Source organism: Taurulus bubalis (assembly GCF_910589615.1).
Source record: "Taurulus bubalis genome assembly, chromosome: 6".
Classification (NCBI taxonomy): domain Eukaryota; kingdom Metazoa; phylum Chordata; class Actinopteri; order Perciformes; family Cottidae; genus Taurulus; species Taurulus bubalis.
The window spans coordinates 5,315,249-5,334,719 of record NC_136594.1 but is presented as its reverse complement, the minus strand read 5'-3'; the positions used below and the strand labels follow the sequence as shown (position 1 = coordinate 5,334,719).

At 46.8% G+C, this 19,471-nt stretch overlaps 2 protein-coding genes across 2 annotated transcripts in view; both read left to right on the top strand.

Moving 5' to 3' along the window:
• The window catches only part of ttbk1a (tau tubulin kinase 1a), a gene marked incomplete at its 3' end in the record, with an annotated part of 31,993 nt that extends 28,554 nt beyond the window's left edge, over positions 1–3,439 (top strand). The window contains exons 14-15 of the mRNA XM_079220095.1: positions 1,464–2,914; positions 3,034–3,439. Coding sequence (XP_079076221.1) covers positions 1,464–2,914; positions 3,034–3,439 — 1,857 coding nt within the window. The remainder of the gene's footprint in view (positions 1–1,463; positions 2,915–3,033) is intronic.
• Positions 3,440–4,953: 1,514 nt separating this feature from the next.
• On the top strand, positions 4,954–13,305 carry pex6 (peroxisomal biogenesis factor 6; the record flags this gene model as incomplete). Its single annotated transcript, XM_079220094.1, has 18 exons — positions 4,954–5,478; positions 6,214–6,840; positions 7,109–7,278; positions 7,421–7,504; positions 7,740–7,872; positions 7,969–8,102; positions 8,190–8,295; positions 8,411–8,613; positions 8,706–8,892; positions 9,124–9,200; positions 9,352–9,469; positions 9,801–10,006; positions 10,102–10,163; positions 10,275–10,383; positions 10,662–10,778; positions 12,395–12,472; positions 12,552–12,691; positions 12,986–13,305. The coding sequence occupies 18 exons, from the start codon at positions 4,954–4,956 to the stop codon at positions 13,120–13,122; spliced, it is 3,213 nt and encodes a 1,070-aa protein (XP_079076220.1). The 3' UTR covers positions 13,123–13,305.
• Between the last annotated feature and the right edge of the window lie 6,166 nt (positions 13,306–19,471).

Here is a 19,471-nt window from a genome sequence, read left to right as displayed (position 1 = left end):
ACTTAAGTCTCCATGTTGGTTTTGTTCAGGCCCCATTCACTCGTTTCACATCCGTAAATTCATATTGTGTGTCGCTAATAGTTGATTCTCAAAGGAACATTTAGATATTTTAATAAGAAATCCCACTCCAGTCTGACATTAGTTGTGTTCCCCAGAGAGGATGAAGAAGATCTCTGTGTTTCCAGTACAGAGAGAGGTCCAGGACTTGTTTTGCCTAGCTTAGCATAAAGGCATGGAGGAGCTGCTAGCTTAGCGACCACCTTTACAACGAGCTAATCAGCAGTTCATCCTGTGGTCAGCTGGATTTGGTTAGTGGCAGAGTGAGGACTATGATTTCAGGACATAAGAAATGGTTGTTTAACAAATAGCTCCAATGCTAATTGCTGCTAAAATTCCATTGTATCCAGGTCTCCAGGCTTTGTGCTAAGCTATGCTAAATGCGTGTACTTGCTGAAACGGCGTGTTCAGTACAGTTTTCGTGGGACTCAAAAGTATTTGGTAAAATGTCTGAATGTTTCTTCAAAGTTTTTGCAATAACAGCAGAGTTTCTGTTGTCCAGGTAAAGAGGACTGAGGAGCTCACAGTGTTCGCTCAGTGTGACGATCCGTGAGTGTCTTTCACTTGTATGATGCGTGTAAGCGTTTCTTTCTTTTTTCTATCACTAAATGATTGTACAGTACTGCTTGTATAATTTACAGGTAAAGCATGTATTTTAAACTTTTTGTAAATCCAAATGATAAGTGTACATATATACAGAAATGTAGAAAGTAATTAGGTTTGCAGTTAATCTCTTAATAGCATGAACATTAGCGGGGTTTAGTACGTATGTACAGGCTGTATGTTAAATCTTTATGAAGGGAAACACTTGAAAATCACCTGATATCAGACTGTGTGCTGTCTACGGATAAACTCTGCAATGCATTTTTTTGTGCCTTTTATATCAATGTATGTAATCTAGACAATCTTGAAAAGCTTGTGTACAACCAAAATGACATTAAAATGGTTTTGGGGGCAAATACATTAGTTCCTGCTGTCTTTCTTACTGGGAGAGGGGTCTATCTTTTCAACAGAAATGTGTTATTGCCGATATTTGCAAACTGTTGAACGCTATCCTACAGCACAAAAGCAGGAAGTGTATCTTTAACCAACAAAATCTATGTATTGTTTAAAGTGATGCCTATGAAAGACAGCAAACACCAACAAGCAACGAGCTCTGATGAAACTATATTGATAGGTATTGGTTTTACCATCTTAATGTCGCCGTTTTCTTCTTCACATTTTCTCAGTTACAGATGTGCTGAGACAGTGTGTGTGTGTGTGTGTGATTGCTATCGAGTGCCTTCTGTTCATTGCGATTGTGAAACTACGTCCAAGCTTTATCTGTAAACTCCTTCCGAGATCTTGTTTCGAGTAGATTCTGTTGTGATAATAAAGATTGTTGTTGCTGTTTTTTTTTTTCTCAGGTGTTGTCGCCCACGGAGCAGAGCAACCCGTCACCGCCGTCCCCAGACTATCGTACGAAGGGCCAGAGCGACGAGAAGGAGCATTTCCACATCCTTCCTCAGCTCCAGGCCAAGAGGGCCGACTTCCTGGCCGTCATGCTCACCGGCACTTTGCCTCAGCGCCGGAGCTTCGCCACAGCCGAGGAAGAAGTCCAAGAACCTCCGGGGCCGAGGGACGACGACGTCACGAAGAGCGAGTCCAACAGCGAGGCCAGCCAGAAGAGCACCGAACGCAGCCAGGACGCCGCGCCGTCGACGCTCATGGCCGAGGACCAGAGGGGCCAAAGGGAGCACGCCTCGGCCGCCGACGCGGACCCCGACCTGGAGGACGCCTCCAAAACCCTCGTCCTCTTCTCACCTGGAGACACTCGCAAGTCTCCCTCTGGAGATCACGTCCTAGAGGGAGAGCTGGCCATGCCGTGTGCGCTCAACTCCCGTACCGACCGCCTCCTGGTCGGGGAGGCGGTTCAGCCCGAATCCTCCGAGACCGGCCGCTTGTCCCCCGCCCTCAGGTCGGACCTCAGGCCGTCCACGCCCATCGCTCCGGCATCGCCGCCCTTCACCAAAGTGGAGCGCACTTTCATCCACATCGCAGAGACTTCGCACCTCAATGTCATGTCGTCCAACGGTCACTCAGCCAGGGAGAGCGACCGGGAAGTCTCGGCCATCTTGAAGGCATCGGCTGTGGAGGATCGTGAGCAAGGGGCGGTCCCAGAGACTCAAGAGTCTCCAGAGGAGTCTGTGCCAGAACAAACCGCACCAGTTGACAAACACCTCAAAACTGAGAACGGTCCATCAACTGTTCTGGTCCAGTCTTTTGAGCCGGTCCCAGAAGCCATGTCACCAGTTCATGAACACACTGATCTGTCACAGGAGCCTAAGAAACCGCCATTATCCAGTGAAGAAGCTGCCACGCTTCTGACAACCGGATCTGGACTACCGGCTGCCACGAAACCCCGGATCCGAAGCCGGATCCCGGTACTCGTCTCCGAAGAGGACTCAGGCTCAGAGCGGTCCTCCTCCCTCTCGGCTCGGGTTCGGCTGCAGCAGCGGGCCAGGCAGCTGGACTTGGCCCGCATGCTGGTCCAGAAGCAGCAGGGTCGCTGGATGAGGAAGAGGATGATTTCCGGGACGTCGTCGTCCATGTCCTCTGGGGACGATGAGCGCCGGAGGGCTTCTGAAACTCTGTCCACCACCGGCTCAGAGGAGGACACGCATACCTTGGACGAGTCCAGGAGAAGTTCCCGTCTCAAGCCGACTGAGGAGCAAGGCTCCAAGGAGTGCAGGAGCCGGATCCCCAGGCCCGTGACCCCCATAAAGAGGCCGCCAGTGGGGCTTGCCGCTGCTGCTCCTTCCCCTCTCTCCATGCCAGACTCCAGCACTACCAAAGGAGCATCATCCTTCACCAACGGGTATGAATCTGTTCCTTTTGTTTAGCGTCTGCACGTTTTTACTTTGTAGTTGATCGATTCAATATTTTTGTGGAATTCCTAAAGAAATAACACCTTCAATTGTATCTGCTGTTCCACAGAAATCAGAAAATTGGACTCAACACCCTCAGCACTCAACGGAAATCCAAACCCGTCACACCTAGGTCCTCCTCCTCATTTCCCCGCCAATCTGCCGGCCCGTCCGGCAGCCCTCGAATGCCCCTGCGAGTCCTGTTTGGAACCCGACGCAGCCTTAGCTCCAACCACTGCAGGACTGACAGCCCCTCCCCTCAGAGAGCATGTCCGTCCAGGCAGCCCCTCTCGGTTCGAGCCCCTACTGTCCCCATGCTACCGCCCAGGACTACAACAACCATGCGGCGCAGCGCCTCGCAGGATGCCACCGCCCAGACCTCCTCCGGCACCACGCCCACCAGGACCAGGCCGAAACCAGCCGGGGCGGCTAAGGGGAAGCCGAACTCCAAGGAGAAGACGGTGCCCGCTAGATAATACAAAGAGACTCATAAGCTGAGACATGTTTGTGTATAATCAGTCTTCGGACAAGTTACGCCTCAAAGGTTCTCACCTGATTCCATATTAGACTGTGATCTTACAATCACCTCCTTCAATTCATTTAATGTACACAGACATCTTAATTTATTTTTTTCCAAGGACAGCTTGCTGAACTATCTTCATGGGCTTCCAGTAATCTAGACTGTCGTACAGGAGCGTCGCTGCCATGGTGCTACATGGTGCTATGGATACGTCTGCTACTCCCTTGTCAAACTGCACCAGTTTAACTGGTTTCTGGAGCTGAGAAATCATGGCCTCCAACAGGTCCAGTTTCAGAAACTCTCACCTTACACAGTACTCCCAGCCTGTCCACAGCTATACTACTCCTCTAGTGACAGTACCCTGCTTGGTTGCATGGTGAAGTATATCACAAATACATTGAATCTGTAAAAGGAAAAAAAATAAAACATGTACAAAAATCTGTACCTTTAAATTATTTGATATAGTTCTCCTCTTTCTATTTGGATAAACAGGCAAATAAAATAAAAAAAGGACCGAATTGGACTGGTTTGAATGCCCGAATAATGATAATATGATAATGGATTCCTAACTATATCCTGTACTCATTATAGTCTTGGATTAATTAAAAGAAGACTTGGATGTGAACACAAAATAAAGCGCTCGCCTCCTCCTCATGGTGTGACAATGGGCATGCTTTAATCATTCTATTTTCTGGGTGTTTTTATTTTCGTTATGCTCTGAATTGTATATAATAGAATCATTTCCCATAAAGACATCTTTATTTTTTATCTTGCCAAGCAAAGTGTAAAGTCTTAAACCTTCCGTTCCAATGTGTTGGCACTATGCCTGTTTTTTACGCATGAGAAAAACAAGGTTTGAACCATGAGAGGGACGTTATACCTGCTTGGATTCTGCTGACAGTGCATAGGTTTGCTGGTTGTTGGAGCCCATGTTGTGTTTGTAGGGGGTCGCTGGGCACTGAGCTGTGAAGTAAAGTCTTGGTCGTGTGGATTGGCGTCTTGTTGTTCTTTTCTCACTGGTTTCCAGTAAACCCAGGGTCCGAAATTAGCCATTTTGCGTGAGTGCTCTTTCTTTTGGTATGGTAGACCTATATTGTGATAAGATTTTAAATGCACAACTTACTTCTAACGAGTATTTTTACACTTACTGCAAGACTCTGAAGTGGTAATGATCTCATATCAGCAGCAGGTATTTTATAAAGTCACTATTGTGGAGCAGTTGTTCTCCAGGCACAATAAATAAAATACTATTATAGTAATATTAGTCTGGTAACAAAGAGTCCCTGAAACTAAACACGAACATCAGCCAATATAAATAAAATCATTAAATCATTATTATTACAATTATTGTTATTCGTATTGGTAGAAGCAGTAATATCAGTATTTTATGTAGTTCCTCTGGTCATCCACCAGATGGCGATGATGACGCCAGAAACTGTTTAGAAACACCGGAAATGACGCAGTAGCAAGATGGCGGCGCAGGTGGAGTTGTGTTGTTTGGAAAGTTTCCCTTCACACCTGAGTCCTCTAGATGTTCTGGTTGTTCAAACTCAACTGGACTCGGTTTTCCAGAATGACGCCGACCCACCGACCGCCCTCTTCACCCCGCAGCGGCGTCAGGGCTCCGGAGGGCCGGGCATTTTGCTGCGCGTCCACCCGACCACCGAGGAGGAGATCTCAGGCTACGGAGGAGGAAACACCCCCCGAGCCGGGTCCGGGAGCCGGGTCCGGGTGTTCACCAGCCGCTTCTTCCTGCGGCACCACGGGTTCCAGGAGCCCGGCAGCAGCACGGGGACCCTGCGGGCTCTGGAGCCGATCCCCCTGGACAGACTGGTGCTGGGAGCCCGCAGCAGACAGAGCCTCCACTGGGCCGGAGCCGAGCGGTTTACCGGCGGGCTGCTGGAGCTCTGCCGCCCGGGACAGTGGCTGCTGGCCCGGCAGGGAGACCCGCTGCTGCTGCCCCGACACCCGCTGCTGGGAGAGGACCCGGGACAGGTGAGGCCTCGGATCGGGTTAAACCCAGGCTTTGAACACACTGAACACTTTATTTATACTCGGTCAGCACGTCAGTATTTTTTACTGTTTGGGAATATTACAAGTTTGATTCTCGCAAACAGAAAAACAGAGCAGCTTTAAGTGAAAACCTAAAAAAATATCCGTTTGCATTCTTCTCACTAGAACATCCAATTATTTCTCCACTATTTCTGATTTAAATGATACAAAATCTACTTAAAGTTCTGTAAATGTGGATACGTTTAAAAATAAATGTATTTAATTTCTAGTTTTATTAATCAGTTTCATTGTCGTTCATCCTGAGAACAGCTGTATTAATTGTAAGTAACTCAATATGTGTTCTAAAGTTAGAAACTGTTTGTCAATCAATGTTGTTGTTTTTGTTGCATGTTTTGTGTCCGCAATAAGAAAAATGTTTGAGACATGGTGCTTTTATTTTGAAGGCGGAAAACGTAGTTGAAACGGAAGTCATAGTGCGCCGTTTAACGGCTAAAAGTTACGGTTTTAACGGTCAATTTTAATGGAAAAAGAAACGGTATCAGCACTCACCCGAAGGCACAAGTCCTTACGTTGGTTTTTGTAATGAATAAAAGACATTTAAAAATCATCACTCAATCATCACATTTCATTTCTAGTTTTATTTATCAGTTTCATTGTCGTTCATCCTGAGCACAGCCGTATTAATGTGTCTTCTTCTTCTTCTTCGTGTGTCTTCAGGTGCAGCAGCAGCTGATGGAGCTGCTGGTGTTGGACTGCAGTCCTGTAACACAGGGGCGGATCACCGCCGACACCTCTCTGGTTCTGACGGACTGCTTGGACTCGGCGGACCCCCCGGGCGCCCCCCCGGCCTGCAGACCGCTCCGACTGTGCGTGTCGGACTTCGCTCGCTACGCCGACGGCCTCGCAGGGGGGCGCTCTCTCCTGGACAACAGGAGGCTGCTGGGCTCGGGGTTCTCCGGCGTCCTGCAGGCGCTGGAGTGCAGGGTGGACGTCCGGGTGGTGGACGCTCGGCGATGGCTCGGGGTCAAAGGTCAGCAGGGCGCCGCCGTGGACGTGGACAACTGCGTGTTTGTGGGCAAACAGCTGCTCCTCCGGCTGGGGCTGTTTAACCAGGAGTGGGTGACGCTGTCGAGGCCCGGCGGAGCCTCCAGACCTCCTGCAGGTCCCGCTGACGTCAGAGGCGGCGGCTGCAGACAGCGGCTGGTCTCTGTGCTGGTCGTGGATTTAACGCAGAGTCCGGACCTGCAGAACCACGACGAAGTCGGTTTCGTATCGGCAACTCTGTGGTTCAACATGGCCGAAGGAGACGGGATCCCTGTGAACGGCTGCACGCTGAGGATGAAGGTGAAGATGAAGGCAACACGGGGGGTGGGGACCCCTGAGAGGGTCGTGAGGGGAATCTAAGAGGGTCACGCAATGATTACCAGGGAAGAAGTAAGAAAAGAGAATGTATTTACAACATATAATTCAACTTCCTGAAGCTACAATCAATATTTCCTGCAGATTTATTCCATTGAAAGTTAAAGCCAGAGAAGTTTTAATTAGAAAAAAGTTCTTTTGATGGATTACAACTGCAACATGGTTTCATGATTAGTATCTCTTGTTGTCTCAGAGGTGGACGCCGTCTCCTCCGGCGCCCGCCGGTCGCCGCTCGGACAGTTTCAGTCGCTCTTCTTCTCCGGCGCTCGCCAGCAAGCTTCACCTCCAGCCGGTCGCATCTCCGCTGTACAACAACCTCGGTTGCTACGACGACCTTCTGGCCGAGCACTTCAGTACGCCCCGGTCAGCCTGAGCCACGCTGCATGTTTACCGCTTTACACTGACAGGAAGCTGCACCACGCTTGTGCTGTCGCATGTCAAACTGTTATAACACATTTATAGTGAGACTCCCAGTCTCACCAGTGTGTCCTTGCTCTCGCTGCAGACTGGTTTCACAGGGAGACATCCTGACAGTTCCTGCTGAGAACCATCCAGACCTGCTGGAGAACAATTCAGAGGGAATACACAGGTACAACACATCCGTCCACAAACATTATATATACTGTATTTATTTAATTTATTTTTTAGGAAAGTTAATCTGAGCAAATGCAGTTGTCATGTTCATGTTTAGTCTGATTAAGACAACAAACAGGAGATAATTTACTTATACCTGAAATTAATAAACGGTCAATTATTTGTATTCTTCTTTAACTGTGGCTGTGTTGACCTGCTCTTGAGCCTGTGTGACCTTTGACCTCCATCAGGAGTCCAGTGCTGTTCTTCAGAGTGCAGAAGGTGTGTCCGTCGACGGAGAAAGAAGAAGAAAAAGATGGAGAACAAGAAGAAGGAGAAGAAGAAGCCCACCTGGCTGACAGACTGCACACCTCACTCTACATGGTGACATTGGACCTCTGGCCATTATCAGTGTGTTTCAGAGTGTGTTTCTCTGACAGCTGACTCCCTGTGTGTGTGTGTGTGTGTGTGTGTCCACAGCGAGGGTCCACCAGCAGCCCCGCCCCCTGCCTCTCGGTGGAGGGTCCGTCTCTGTGGAGCAGCCTGTCTCCTCCGGGCCTCGTCAAGACCGTGGAGCTCCTCAGCAGCATCATCCCCCCACACCTGCACCACAGGTAACTCGCCCGTCTGCCGGCGGCTCTGAAGAGAGGCGCGAGATGGGACGTGTGGTCATGTGATCAGTGTTTTTTGTGTGGTCGTAGCAGCTCTTTGTCCGGCTGCACCGTCCTCCTACACGGCCCGACAGGAAGTGGTAAAGTGACGGCGGTCAGCGCGGCGAGTCGCAGACTGAACCTCCACCTGCTGAAGGTACGACTTCTTCTTCTTCCATTGAACCTCTTCCTGCTGAAGGTATCTCTCTGTGTGTGTTTAGCTGCTGTTAGACGTTGTCACAGCGACCCTCCCCGTTGTCACCTGTGTGCAGGTGGACTGTGTGAGCGTGTGCGCCGACACTCCTGCAGCCTCGGAGGTGAAGCTGGCCTCGGCGTTCCAGCGGGCCGAGGCCCTGCAGCCGTGCGTCCTGCTGCTCAGGAACCTGCAGCTGCTGCTCGGGTCTCGAGGCGACGGCAAGGACGACGGCAGAGTCCAGGCCGCGCTCTGCCAGCTGCTCCACAGCGCCCCCTCCAGGTCACTCCCCTGTAAATAACGAAGCTGTGATTGAGCGCCAGTGTTTGTGAATCGCAGCTCGGAGGAAGCGTAACGTGGTTGTTGTCCTTCAGTGTGGCGGTGGTGGCGACGGTCTGCAGACCTCGGGAGCTGTCTGCGGGAGTCGCGGCGGCGTTCATCCACCAGGTGGCGCTGGAGAGTCCCACCGAGGAGCAGCGGCGCTCCATGCTGGCCGGCCTGAGCCGAGAGCTTCACCTGGGGAGAGACGTCAACCTGGAGAGACTCTCCAAACTCACCGCGGTACGAACCAGTACAGACCAGTACAGACCAGTACAGACCAGTACAAGTGCTGGGACCATAATAAAAAAATATTTTGCTGTGAAATGTCAGTCGTTTGGTTCAGGTCACACAAATAAACACAATAACAAATAAAGCTAAAGGAAATTCTAATTCAGTTAAAGGTCACCCTGACAGTGAATGCTTCCTCCTCCTCCTCCTCCTCCTCCTCCTCCTCCTCCTCTTCTTCCTCAGGGGTTTGTGTTGGGGGATCTCAGTGCTCTGCTGGTTGAGGCGGGTCGAGCTGCCTGCAGGAGGCTGATTCACACCTGGTGAGACTAAAGATAAAAGGTCGTAGGCGAGGCTGTAGTGACGTGGATTTAGAAGCACGTGGCGGTTGGTACATTTACAGAGCGTAAGAATTTAATCATTGACTCATGTTATTAAAAATGTGTGTGTGTGTGTGTGTGTGTGTGTGTGTAGCGGTGGCCGGCAGCAGGAGGATCTGTGCTCCAGTGGAGTGACCATCCTGAACCAGGACTTCTGCTCCGCCCTGAAGACGCTGCAGGACGCCCAGTCCTCGGCCATCGGAGCCCCCAAGGTGACGCCTCACAAGCTTCTACACCTGTTAACTGTTTATGGGATGTCTTCTGCCCTCTAGTGGCCAGACATGTAATTACTGCATCATTAAAAAGTGAAGATACCAGTAAAGAAAAGAGTTTACTCTTCGTCGTGAAACGTGTTAAATCTAAATAGTTCACTGATAAAAGTACTATTAACACGATGCTTTGGTGTTAAAAATCTACATTTGAGTAAATATATTGTAGTAAAATTAAATAGTTTGACTTCTTTCTTCACAAGTCTTGTATAAAGGCAATACATGTGTGGCCTCTTGTGACTCATCTGCTGGTTGAACTCTGTGTGTGAACAAGATCCCAGACGTGCGTTGGGAGGATGTTGGAGGTCTGCAGCAGGTGAAGAAGGAGATCCTGGACACGGTTCAGCTTCCTCTGCAGCGTCCAGAGCTCCTGTCTCTGGGTCTGAACCGGACCGGGGTCCTGCTGTACGGACCGCCGGGGACGGGGAAGACCCTGCTGGCCAAAGCTGTGGCCACCGAGTGCTCCATGACCTTCCTCAGGTAGGGAACACCTTCATCTTCCTCAGGTAGGAGCAGCCTTTGTCTCCGATAACGCTCATCCAGGTCGTCACTTATTCTCCGTTTGTGTGCTCCAGCGTTAAAGGGCCAGAGCTCATCAACATGTATGTGGGTCAGAGCGAAGAGAACATTAGAGAAGGTCAGTTCCTCCCTAAGGAGCTTTCTGCTGTATCACTTGGACTCATCAAGTTATATATCAGTGAACACGCGTGTGTGTGTGTGTGTGTGTGTGTGTGTGTGTTGTGTTCAGTGTTCAGCAGAGCGCGCTCGGCGGCTCCGTGTGTCGTCTTCTTTGATGAGCTGGACTCTCTGGCTCCCAGCAGGGGGCGCAGTGGAGACTCTGGAGGGGTGATGGACAGGTGAGTGTTTTTACCTGCACCGGACTTTGGGCTTTAATATACTTAGTACATCATTAGGGCCAAGTGAGCAGTTTTAAAACATCAAAAACAAGCCGACATGGTCCTCAAACTTCTTCATTCAGGTGAAAGAAGGTTCATCACCGTACACATTTATTGCTCAACCTTGTTGTTTTAAAACGACGATAAACAAACCTTTTGTTTGCTGCTTTTTGGTCTTCCGTTTGGTTTCTTCTCCATTTCTTTTATTGTGAAGCCCCATAAGTGAAGTCTGTCCACAGAGTCGTGTCTCAGCTGCTCGCCGAGCTCGACGCCTTGCCGTCGTCTGCCGGAGTTTTTGTGATCGGAGCCACGAACCGTCCAGACCTGCTGGACCAATCACTGCTGAGGCCCGGCAGGTCAGAGGAGACACACACCTCTGAACGCACGCGCGCACACACACACACACACACACACACACACACACACACACACACACACACACACACACACACACACACCTCTGAACGCACGCGCGCACACACACACACACACACACACACACACACACACACACACCTCTGAACGCACGCACACACACACACACACACACACACACACCTCTACACACGCACACACACCTCTACACACGCACACACCTCTACACACACACACACCTCTACACACACACACACCTCTACACACACACACACACACTTCTACACACACACACTTCTATACACACACACTTCTACACACGCACACACACCTCTACACACACACACCTCTACACACACACACACACACACACACACCTCTACACACACACACACACCTCTACACACACACGCGCGCACACACCTCTACACACACACACACACACTTCTATACACACACACACACACACCTCTACACACACACACACACCTCTACACACACACACCTCTACACACACACACCTCTACACACACACCTCTACACACACACACACACGCACACACCTCTACACGCACACACACACACACACCTCTACACACACACACACACACACCTCTACACACACACCTCTACACACACACACACGCACACACCTCTACACGCACACACACTTCTACACGCACACACACTTCTACACACACACACTTTTATAGACACACACACACACACACACTTCTACACACTCACACACCTCTACACACACACACCTCTACACACACACACACACACCTCTACACACACACACACACACCTCTACACACACACACACACACCTCTACACACACACACACACCTCTACACACACACACACACACCTCTACACACACACACACACCTCTACACACACACACACACACACCTCTACACACACACACACACCTCTACACACACACACACTTCTACACACACACACACCTCTACACACACACACACCTCTACACACACACACACACACACCTCTACACACACACACACACACACCTCTACACACACACACCTCTACACACACACACACACGCACACACCTCTACACGCACACACACTTCTACACACACACACCTCCACACACACACACACACCTCCACACACACACACACACACCTCTACACACACACACACACGCACACACCTCTACACACGCACACACCTCTACACACGCACACACCTCTACACACACACACACTTCTACACACACACACCTCTACACACACACACACACACCTCTACACACGCACACACACCTCTACACACACACACCTATACACACATACAACATCACTCTGTATTGCTGTTACTGTTGAAAAATCCTTTAATCTTGTAAAATAATACAAAGTTGAGAGATTTTTTCTTTTAAAGCACTTTTCCATAAACCTCAGAATTAGACTTTTTGTTTCCCACATTAATGATGAAGAGTCCGGTTGAACCGAGACTCATCATCAGTCATATGATGTCACATGCTGTAATAATGAACACCTATAGATGCGTCTCTTTGATCCACACCCATGTTGAAGTGTGTGTGTGTGTGTGTGTTCTCCAGGTTTGATAAGCTGGTCTACGTTGGAGTCAACGAGGACCGCGCCTCTCAGCTGCAGGTTCTCCAGGCGATCCTCAGAAAGTAAGAGCGGTGAGGCTGTCTGTCTGCCCGCGGGGCGTTTGAGTGTTTCTCAATGAATGTCAATGCGTGTTGCGTTCAGGCTCCAGATGGACTCTGCCGTGGACCTGCAGCAGGTGGTGGAGCGCTGCCCCGATCACATGACCGGCGCCGACCTGTACGCGCTCTGTTCGGACGCCATGACGGCCGCCATCAAGAGGAAGATCTCCCTCATCGACGACGGTAGGAGAACAGGAAGGGACTTCAACGTCTTCATCATCTATTCATGTTCATTTAAAAGGAACCGTGTACAGTTTAAAACTGTAAAAAAAAAAATGCCTTTAGTGTCTCATAGAAAATACTGAGTAACTTTGTGGAGGAGGAGCTAAATAATGTATTGTGTTATAAACTGAGCACAAATTCATAAAAAAATATTTAAAATCCTAAAAGCTCAGTACAGAACGTTCTCTTTACCACCTGTCTGTATGTGTCTCTCTCTTTACCTGTATCTCCCTCCCCCTCCCCCCTCTCTCTCAGGTCTGGATTCAGAGGACTCCCCTGTCCTCGTCTGCGTTGAGGATTTCTCTTCAGCGTTAGAAAACTTCAAGCCGTCCGTGTCGCACAAGGAGCTGCAGAGATACAAAAACATTCAACACCAACTCACTGCCAAGTAGAAGATGAGGATGAAGATGAGGATGATGATGAGGATGATGATGATGGTGTTCACAGGGACTCTAATGAAGGTCTAATGTAATGTGCAAATCACTTCTGAAGAATCAATGTTGTAAATGATGTAAACAAGAAGTTAATTTATTTAATTGTGAGATGTAATTTATAAATACAAATGTGAACCAGAAGTGAGACTTGATTTCTGAAGCATCTACTAACGAGTCCGATCAGCCAATCAGGTGCTGAGTCTTCACACACCACGACCGTGTTGAATACAACATGAGTTCTGAGGCTTTAAACTAGAACGGTATTATTAACAATTCCTTTATTACTATTGTGACATACCAGCCCTGCTTTTACTGCAGTATAATAACTGCTCTATTGTATTACTGTAATCATAACCAGTGTGAAATACTTTTAAAAGGGTAGCGCTAAATCTTCAGGTGTGAAGAAGGATCAAAATGTTAAGATTAAAGAAAACTACTACCACTAAATCCAACTGCAAGAAGCCGCAATGAGATTCAACCAATTAAAAACGTTTTTTACACAGCTATGCATTTTTATTTATTAATTTTCAAAACATCAGAATCACCTCAACAAATGAAGCAGTGAAGAATAGAGGAACCACAAAAGGAGAAATAATCAGCAGAAAAAAATGAGATGCAACTCAATCACCCCCAACCCCGTTCATTTTGACACGCGATGTAAAGCAAGGAACCATAATGTTTGAGTTTAAATTAATTATGTCGCAGTTGAAACTCACAGTCAACAGAAAACGCAGTGTCATGCTGTTTTTCCCGCTTTTAATCTCAAAATCTAAGCGTCTAGCTAGCATGAGTCAGAATATTAGCGGGGCTGACTTTTGCATTCTGCTGTGAAAACAAAGTAATAATGTAGCGATACTAAAACAATACACATCACGTAGTTCAGCCTGTTAGCTGTCATCCACTGTACAGCTATGCAGAATTGAGCGGTTAGCTTGTTAGCTTTCGCTAGCGCACATTCCTCCTTGACAGATTCAGCCTCTTCATTTACTGATGAATTACTTCAACCACACGTTATATAATTTCATCATGTATTCATTCATCATAATTCATATCTTGTACCTCCAGCTGCTCATTAGCTTTACAGTTTACTTGGTTAGCCAAAGTGTAGTTATTGTGTAGCCGGACCTTGCAGACTTTCTATGTAAGTTTACAGAACTTTATTTAAACAGTGTTTGCAGCAGAACTGACTTCGCAACGAAATATAATAACGCAGATGGCAAGCTGTTGCTCATAATTGCAAAGTAAAGTGAGTAAAATCTAAACGCACCTCAAGAGTAAAGATACCTGAACCTTCTGACACGTGTTGGTAGATTATCACTTGATTTTAGCCATCACATTAATCAATAAAAATATTAAATCAGTAGTTTATTTATTTTAATATCATCTTTTACTGATTATTTTTAACACATGTGGCTTCCTTGAGGGATGTCACTATGAAGATTTTAAAAAAGGCCTGAAATAGATTCATGGGATATTTTAAAATGTTTCCTTTTTTAATTTTTTAGAGAGTAGAGAACCTCATATAAAATGTCACCATGTTAAAGATATTTCATCTTTTAAAAAAAAAGTGTTTGGAAGTGAATCCATCATCAAGTGACTACCATGTGACCACACACATCCACCATGACATAAACCACATGAACAACCCAAGGAGTGCTAATCTGGAGAAATTAAAAATATTAAGAAAAGTTCTTCCGATACATGTGAGCTGTTGAATAGTATTGCTTCAGGTATTCGTGGTGTCGAAAAGGTATTTTTGCTACAATAACAAAATGAGACTGAAGGCTCCACTTGAAAACGTGTTTTCATTTTATTTAATAATTTCTTTCCACCATATAATGCTTCAAATAAATCAATTTAGATATTAAGCACACTTTACGCCCCTGTTCTTCAGAGTAAATCAGTATTCATGTTCACATTGATCTGACTTCCCAGTTCCTGAACAAGTGATATTTATGGTGCCGTCTTCAACCCACAAAATATTTTTTTTAGATGCTGAAAATGTTATTTGCTGAGGCTTGTAAGAGAATATAAGTTATTTGGCTCGGCAAGGTTCAATCATCACACATACAGCTGTAATTTCTCCAGGTTGCCGCTGCGTTCAGGTTCAGACGAAACGCAACGGAAATTAAGCTTTTCGCTCCACTCCTTTTGTTATTAAAATTGTAATACCATCATGGATTGAATGCTGAAACGTTCACATTTCGTGGTGTATTGTGTCACAAGTTTTGATCTGACAGAAACGTTGAGGCGGCAGTCAGCGTCCCGTCAAGAGTTTAATTGTCTGGACTCGTCTGAGCCTCTAATCGTGGACCTGGAAACCTGAAAGGGTCTCAACTAAGACCACAGGGACCGTTTGTCCGTGTCTAGGAATGATGTACAAGCCACAGCCATTACAGCCTAATGAGTCAAAACAGATGTATGGATATTTGAAGAGACGGGGGGTGTGGGGGGTGAAGATGGTCGTCCAATTCTGGGTGTAATCCGGATTAATCTGGAGGCCTCGATCTCTGTGGTTCTTCGTCCTCTGGCTTCACTCTGTTTTGTGGTTCCTGGATTTTAGTTCGTTGCTGGAGCAAAGATCCAACACACGGGTCCTCTTGTTCTTTGTCTTCCATATCTAACGAGCCGGTCCTCTCCGTCGAGGACTCAGGTGAAGTGAGGCATCCGGCTGCAGGTTCTGGAAGAGAGGTAACGTTGGGTTTGTGACGGACCGCGGCAGAAGTTAAGAGTCTTTTCACTGTTTTCTTCGTTCACTTCTGCTGAGTCGAGAAAACAAGCAGACGGGCAGAAAAACGTTTGTACGGAAAAATACTCTTTGGGAATTGTTCAGAAGCGGACATTTTGTTTTTTTTACCAACAACCACAAACTGATCACAAAGAAATATGTTCCCTGAAGCATGAAATAAAACCATTCGGGCAGATTAACGTGACTCCAACATTTGTCGCACTGTCTTTCTTTTTCTTAACATGTTACAGTTTTTGTCTTTTTATCGTCCTCGCCGATTGTGAAACAATCAGCTGTTTGACGGATGATTCGGTCTGTTTCCACTTTAAAGACGTCTAAATACAAATGTTGACTCTGAAAATGAAAAACAGGTAAGGCTGATAAACTCCAGAGACTACAAATAACCCACAACGTTCCCTCGACGAGAGGAGAGCGGGGCGACGCTCCAGCGATGGATGGCTAACGCGTTAGCTAGCTAGTTTGTTGATTCCACCACTCTTTAATGCTACAGAAAATGAGACAAACAAAGTTGTACCGTTTCTGGCGATCGCAATGTGCTTTCCTCCGCCGTGACAAGAGCATGAAGCATTAAGTTGTACAAAATGTCACTTATTCACTCAGAAGTTACTGCCTCTGCTCGTTCTAGTCATTAGCGCTAAACCTCGCCTCATCGTGTCCGCAAATTGCCATAAATCAGTTTAGCAAGCCCGCTACTTTTGTCCATTTTATTTCTATGGTTTTGAACACTTTGACAGTAACCGTGTGGTTAGTGAGTTGCCATGCTAAGAAAAAAATGTAACATGAATTTTGACAAGTTTAGTTTTGGATGTAATGAGGAATAAACAAAAACCTGACAGATATTTAACATGCAACTTGACAGATTTTTACTGAGTCTTATGTCATCATGTAATATCTTTAAAGGCACAGTGTGCAGGATTCAGGGGGATGTTTTCATTAATCACCTGAAACCAAGAATCGTATTTTTTTTGCCCTTCATATCTACATGAGGAGCGGGTCCTCTTCACGGTTTCTACAGTAGCCCAGAAGGGACAAACCAAACACTAGCTCTTGATAGAGTCTTTTGCATTTTCACATTGACCCTGAAGGCCACCGTAGTTCTCCGACCCGCTTGAACAAAACCCTAATAATCCACCCCAATCCTGCACACTGTGCGTAGCTTGACATTACACACAGCCGCTAATTAATCTAGTTTATAATCAATATAATAAAAAAAAGCTCTATCGTAACCCGGTTCTGCTTGTTTTTTCCTCCTTTCTAACCAGTTCCTGTGTTTTCGTTGATGGCGGGGGTTCAGCATTCCTCCATGCAACATAAGCCATATTTACCGCTTACGTGGCCTTTGCTACTTTTGTGCGCTTCATCCTTTTCCTCCTCATGAGGGTCACCTGAGGCCTCTTCAACCCTGCGATCAGCAGCAGCAACCTGGGCCGCGACTTGGTGAGCCAGCTTCTCAGTAGCGTCCCCTTGGGAAACCTGCGGGAACAGCAGTCGTCCGTTAAAGCCGGAACCAGCAGGATGTCAGCACCCTCTGGTTATTAGTCATTCACTTTTGAGTTTATGAAACCACACAAATAACACAAAGCCTTTAAAGACCTCACGTGCAATACATATTAATAATATGAATTGCGCTCTTGACTGTCTTTGCAGAGAGATTTATAACAAACAGGAAAGACAATCAAACAATAATAAAGGCCTTACTGGGTAACATGAAAAGCAAACCTTCAGGTTACACAAACTTTACTTGGGAAAGAAAACGAAGATTAACAGTTAAATTAAATTAAACTAAACTGTTGTAAACACTTCCTGTCTCAACTTCAGACGTCTCTTTAGTGATGTTGATAACTTTGATAAGGATAAGACTGTAATTAATAATGGGGAAAACTATAAAAAAAAATAAGACCAAAATTGTACTTGTAAGCAGAATTATCCTTTAATAAAATGGATCACACAACTTTTAATTGAATCAATGCGCTGAAGTTTGCAGCTGTGGAACAGCCATGAAAAGGCTGAAATTAATGATTATTTTCATGATCCGTGAATATTGAATTAATGAATTAATCATTTATTTGGTCGATAAAAACGTTTGGCCAAAACCTCACCCACGAGGTGACACTAAATATATATAAGTAATACAATTTCTCACATCAATTTAGTCTATAAAATGTATAAAAAGAAATAGTGACGTCCTGACTATCTTCCGATCGACAGTCCCAAACAAAAACAAAACATATTTCAGTTATTGTCGTACATAAACGAAGACGAGCAGAATTGTTGCTTTGAAAAGTGACTTAAACAACATTTGCTGATTCATTTCTTTCGATTAAACTTTCTGGAACACACATTGCACCAAATATTTACAGCGCCAACTGCGGCGGTGCCCGTTCGGCCAAAACCAAACGACTTCAATACAACCGCGAAACACCGAGGAGTGAAGTCGATCAAAGACGGACAGCGACCGCTTCCGCCTTCAGAGCCGCAACACAACAGGAAATGCTGATGGTATTGTTTCGATCACGCAAACTAAAAGACTTTTCTTACGCGCAACCATTTTTTTTCTACCCAGGATTTGACCCGGTTGTGACCCAAGAACCAACCGGCCAATCACACTCACTCCTGGGGCCCTTTTCCTTCTTCTCCGACCAGCACCGTGTCACGAATAACCACGCCTCCTTCAGGAGCTTCACTTTCTACACAAACCAGACCTTTTAAAAAAACAAACTATTTTTAAAGCTGCAGGGCAGCTGCAACCTTTGTGTCTTTATACACGAGTCGTGACCTGCTGATGGCGATGGAAAAAACCCCAACAAAAAAAGAGAAACCCCCCCTTTGTGCTGTTGGAGCACACTGCAACCAGCCAGAGAGAGATCTAGCAACGTGTGGACGGGCCGCGCTGACGCCATTGTTGTCGGCCGCGGGGGCTCGATGTTAAATGTACCGAGGGGGAGCATTGTTTGCGTGGCGGACCCTGCCCCCCCCCCCCCCCCCCCCCCAAACCACCCCTTTAACCCTCATCCTGTTCATCGTCGTCATGTGATCGTCTCCCGTTAAGCTTCGTCTTCTCCTCAACAGCATCTTGGCTTCTCGTCCACGTGGCGATCGGCCAGCCGTCGTCTTCGAAATCCTCTTCGGGCTCCGTCCAACTTCCGGTTCCTTTGGCGTCCCGATGACCCTCACTTTAACCTTCTCTAGTTTTGTATGTTCTTTTTGTTCTTTTTGTCCTCGTTGTGTTTGACCTGCTAGTTTCCCTTCAAGAAAGCGTCTTCTCATCCTCTAACGAAGCAGCTTCAGCAACTTATTACGAATCGCACTGTTCTGCTTTCACAGCTGTTGTTTTGTCTCGTTAGCTTTTCTAATCTCATCCAATATACATCACTTATATTCTTTTTTTTGTACCCTACCCCACCACCACCTCCACAGCAGACGACATCTTTGTTGCTTTCTATATTACTGACCGGTCGCCGACGTCCTTAGAGTCGGAGGAAGCAGGTAACTTTGACATTGTCCTCGTCCGTCCGGCCTGTGGCAGCTAGCGACAGGAGCTCACCCTTAATATCTGAG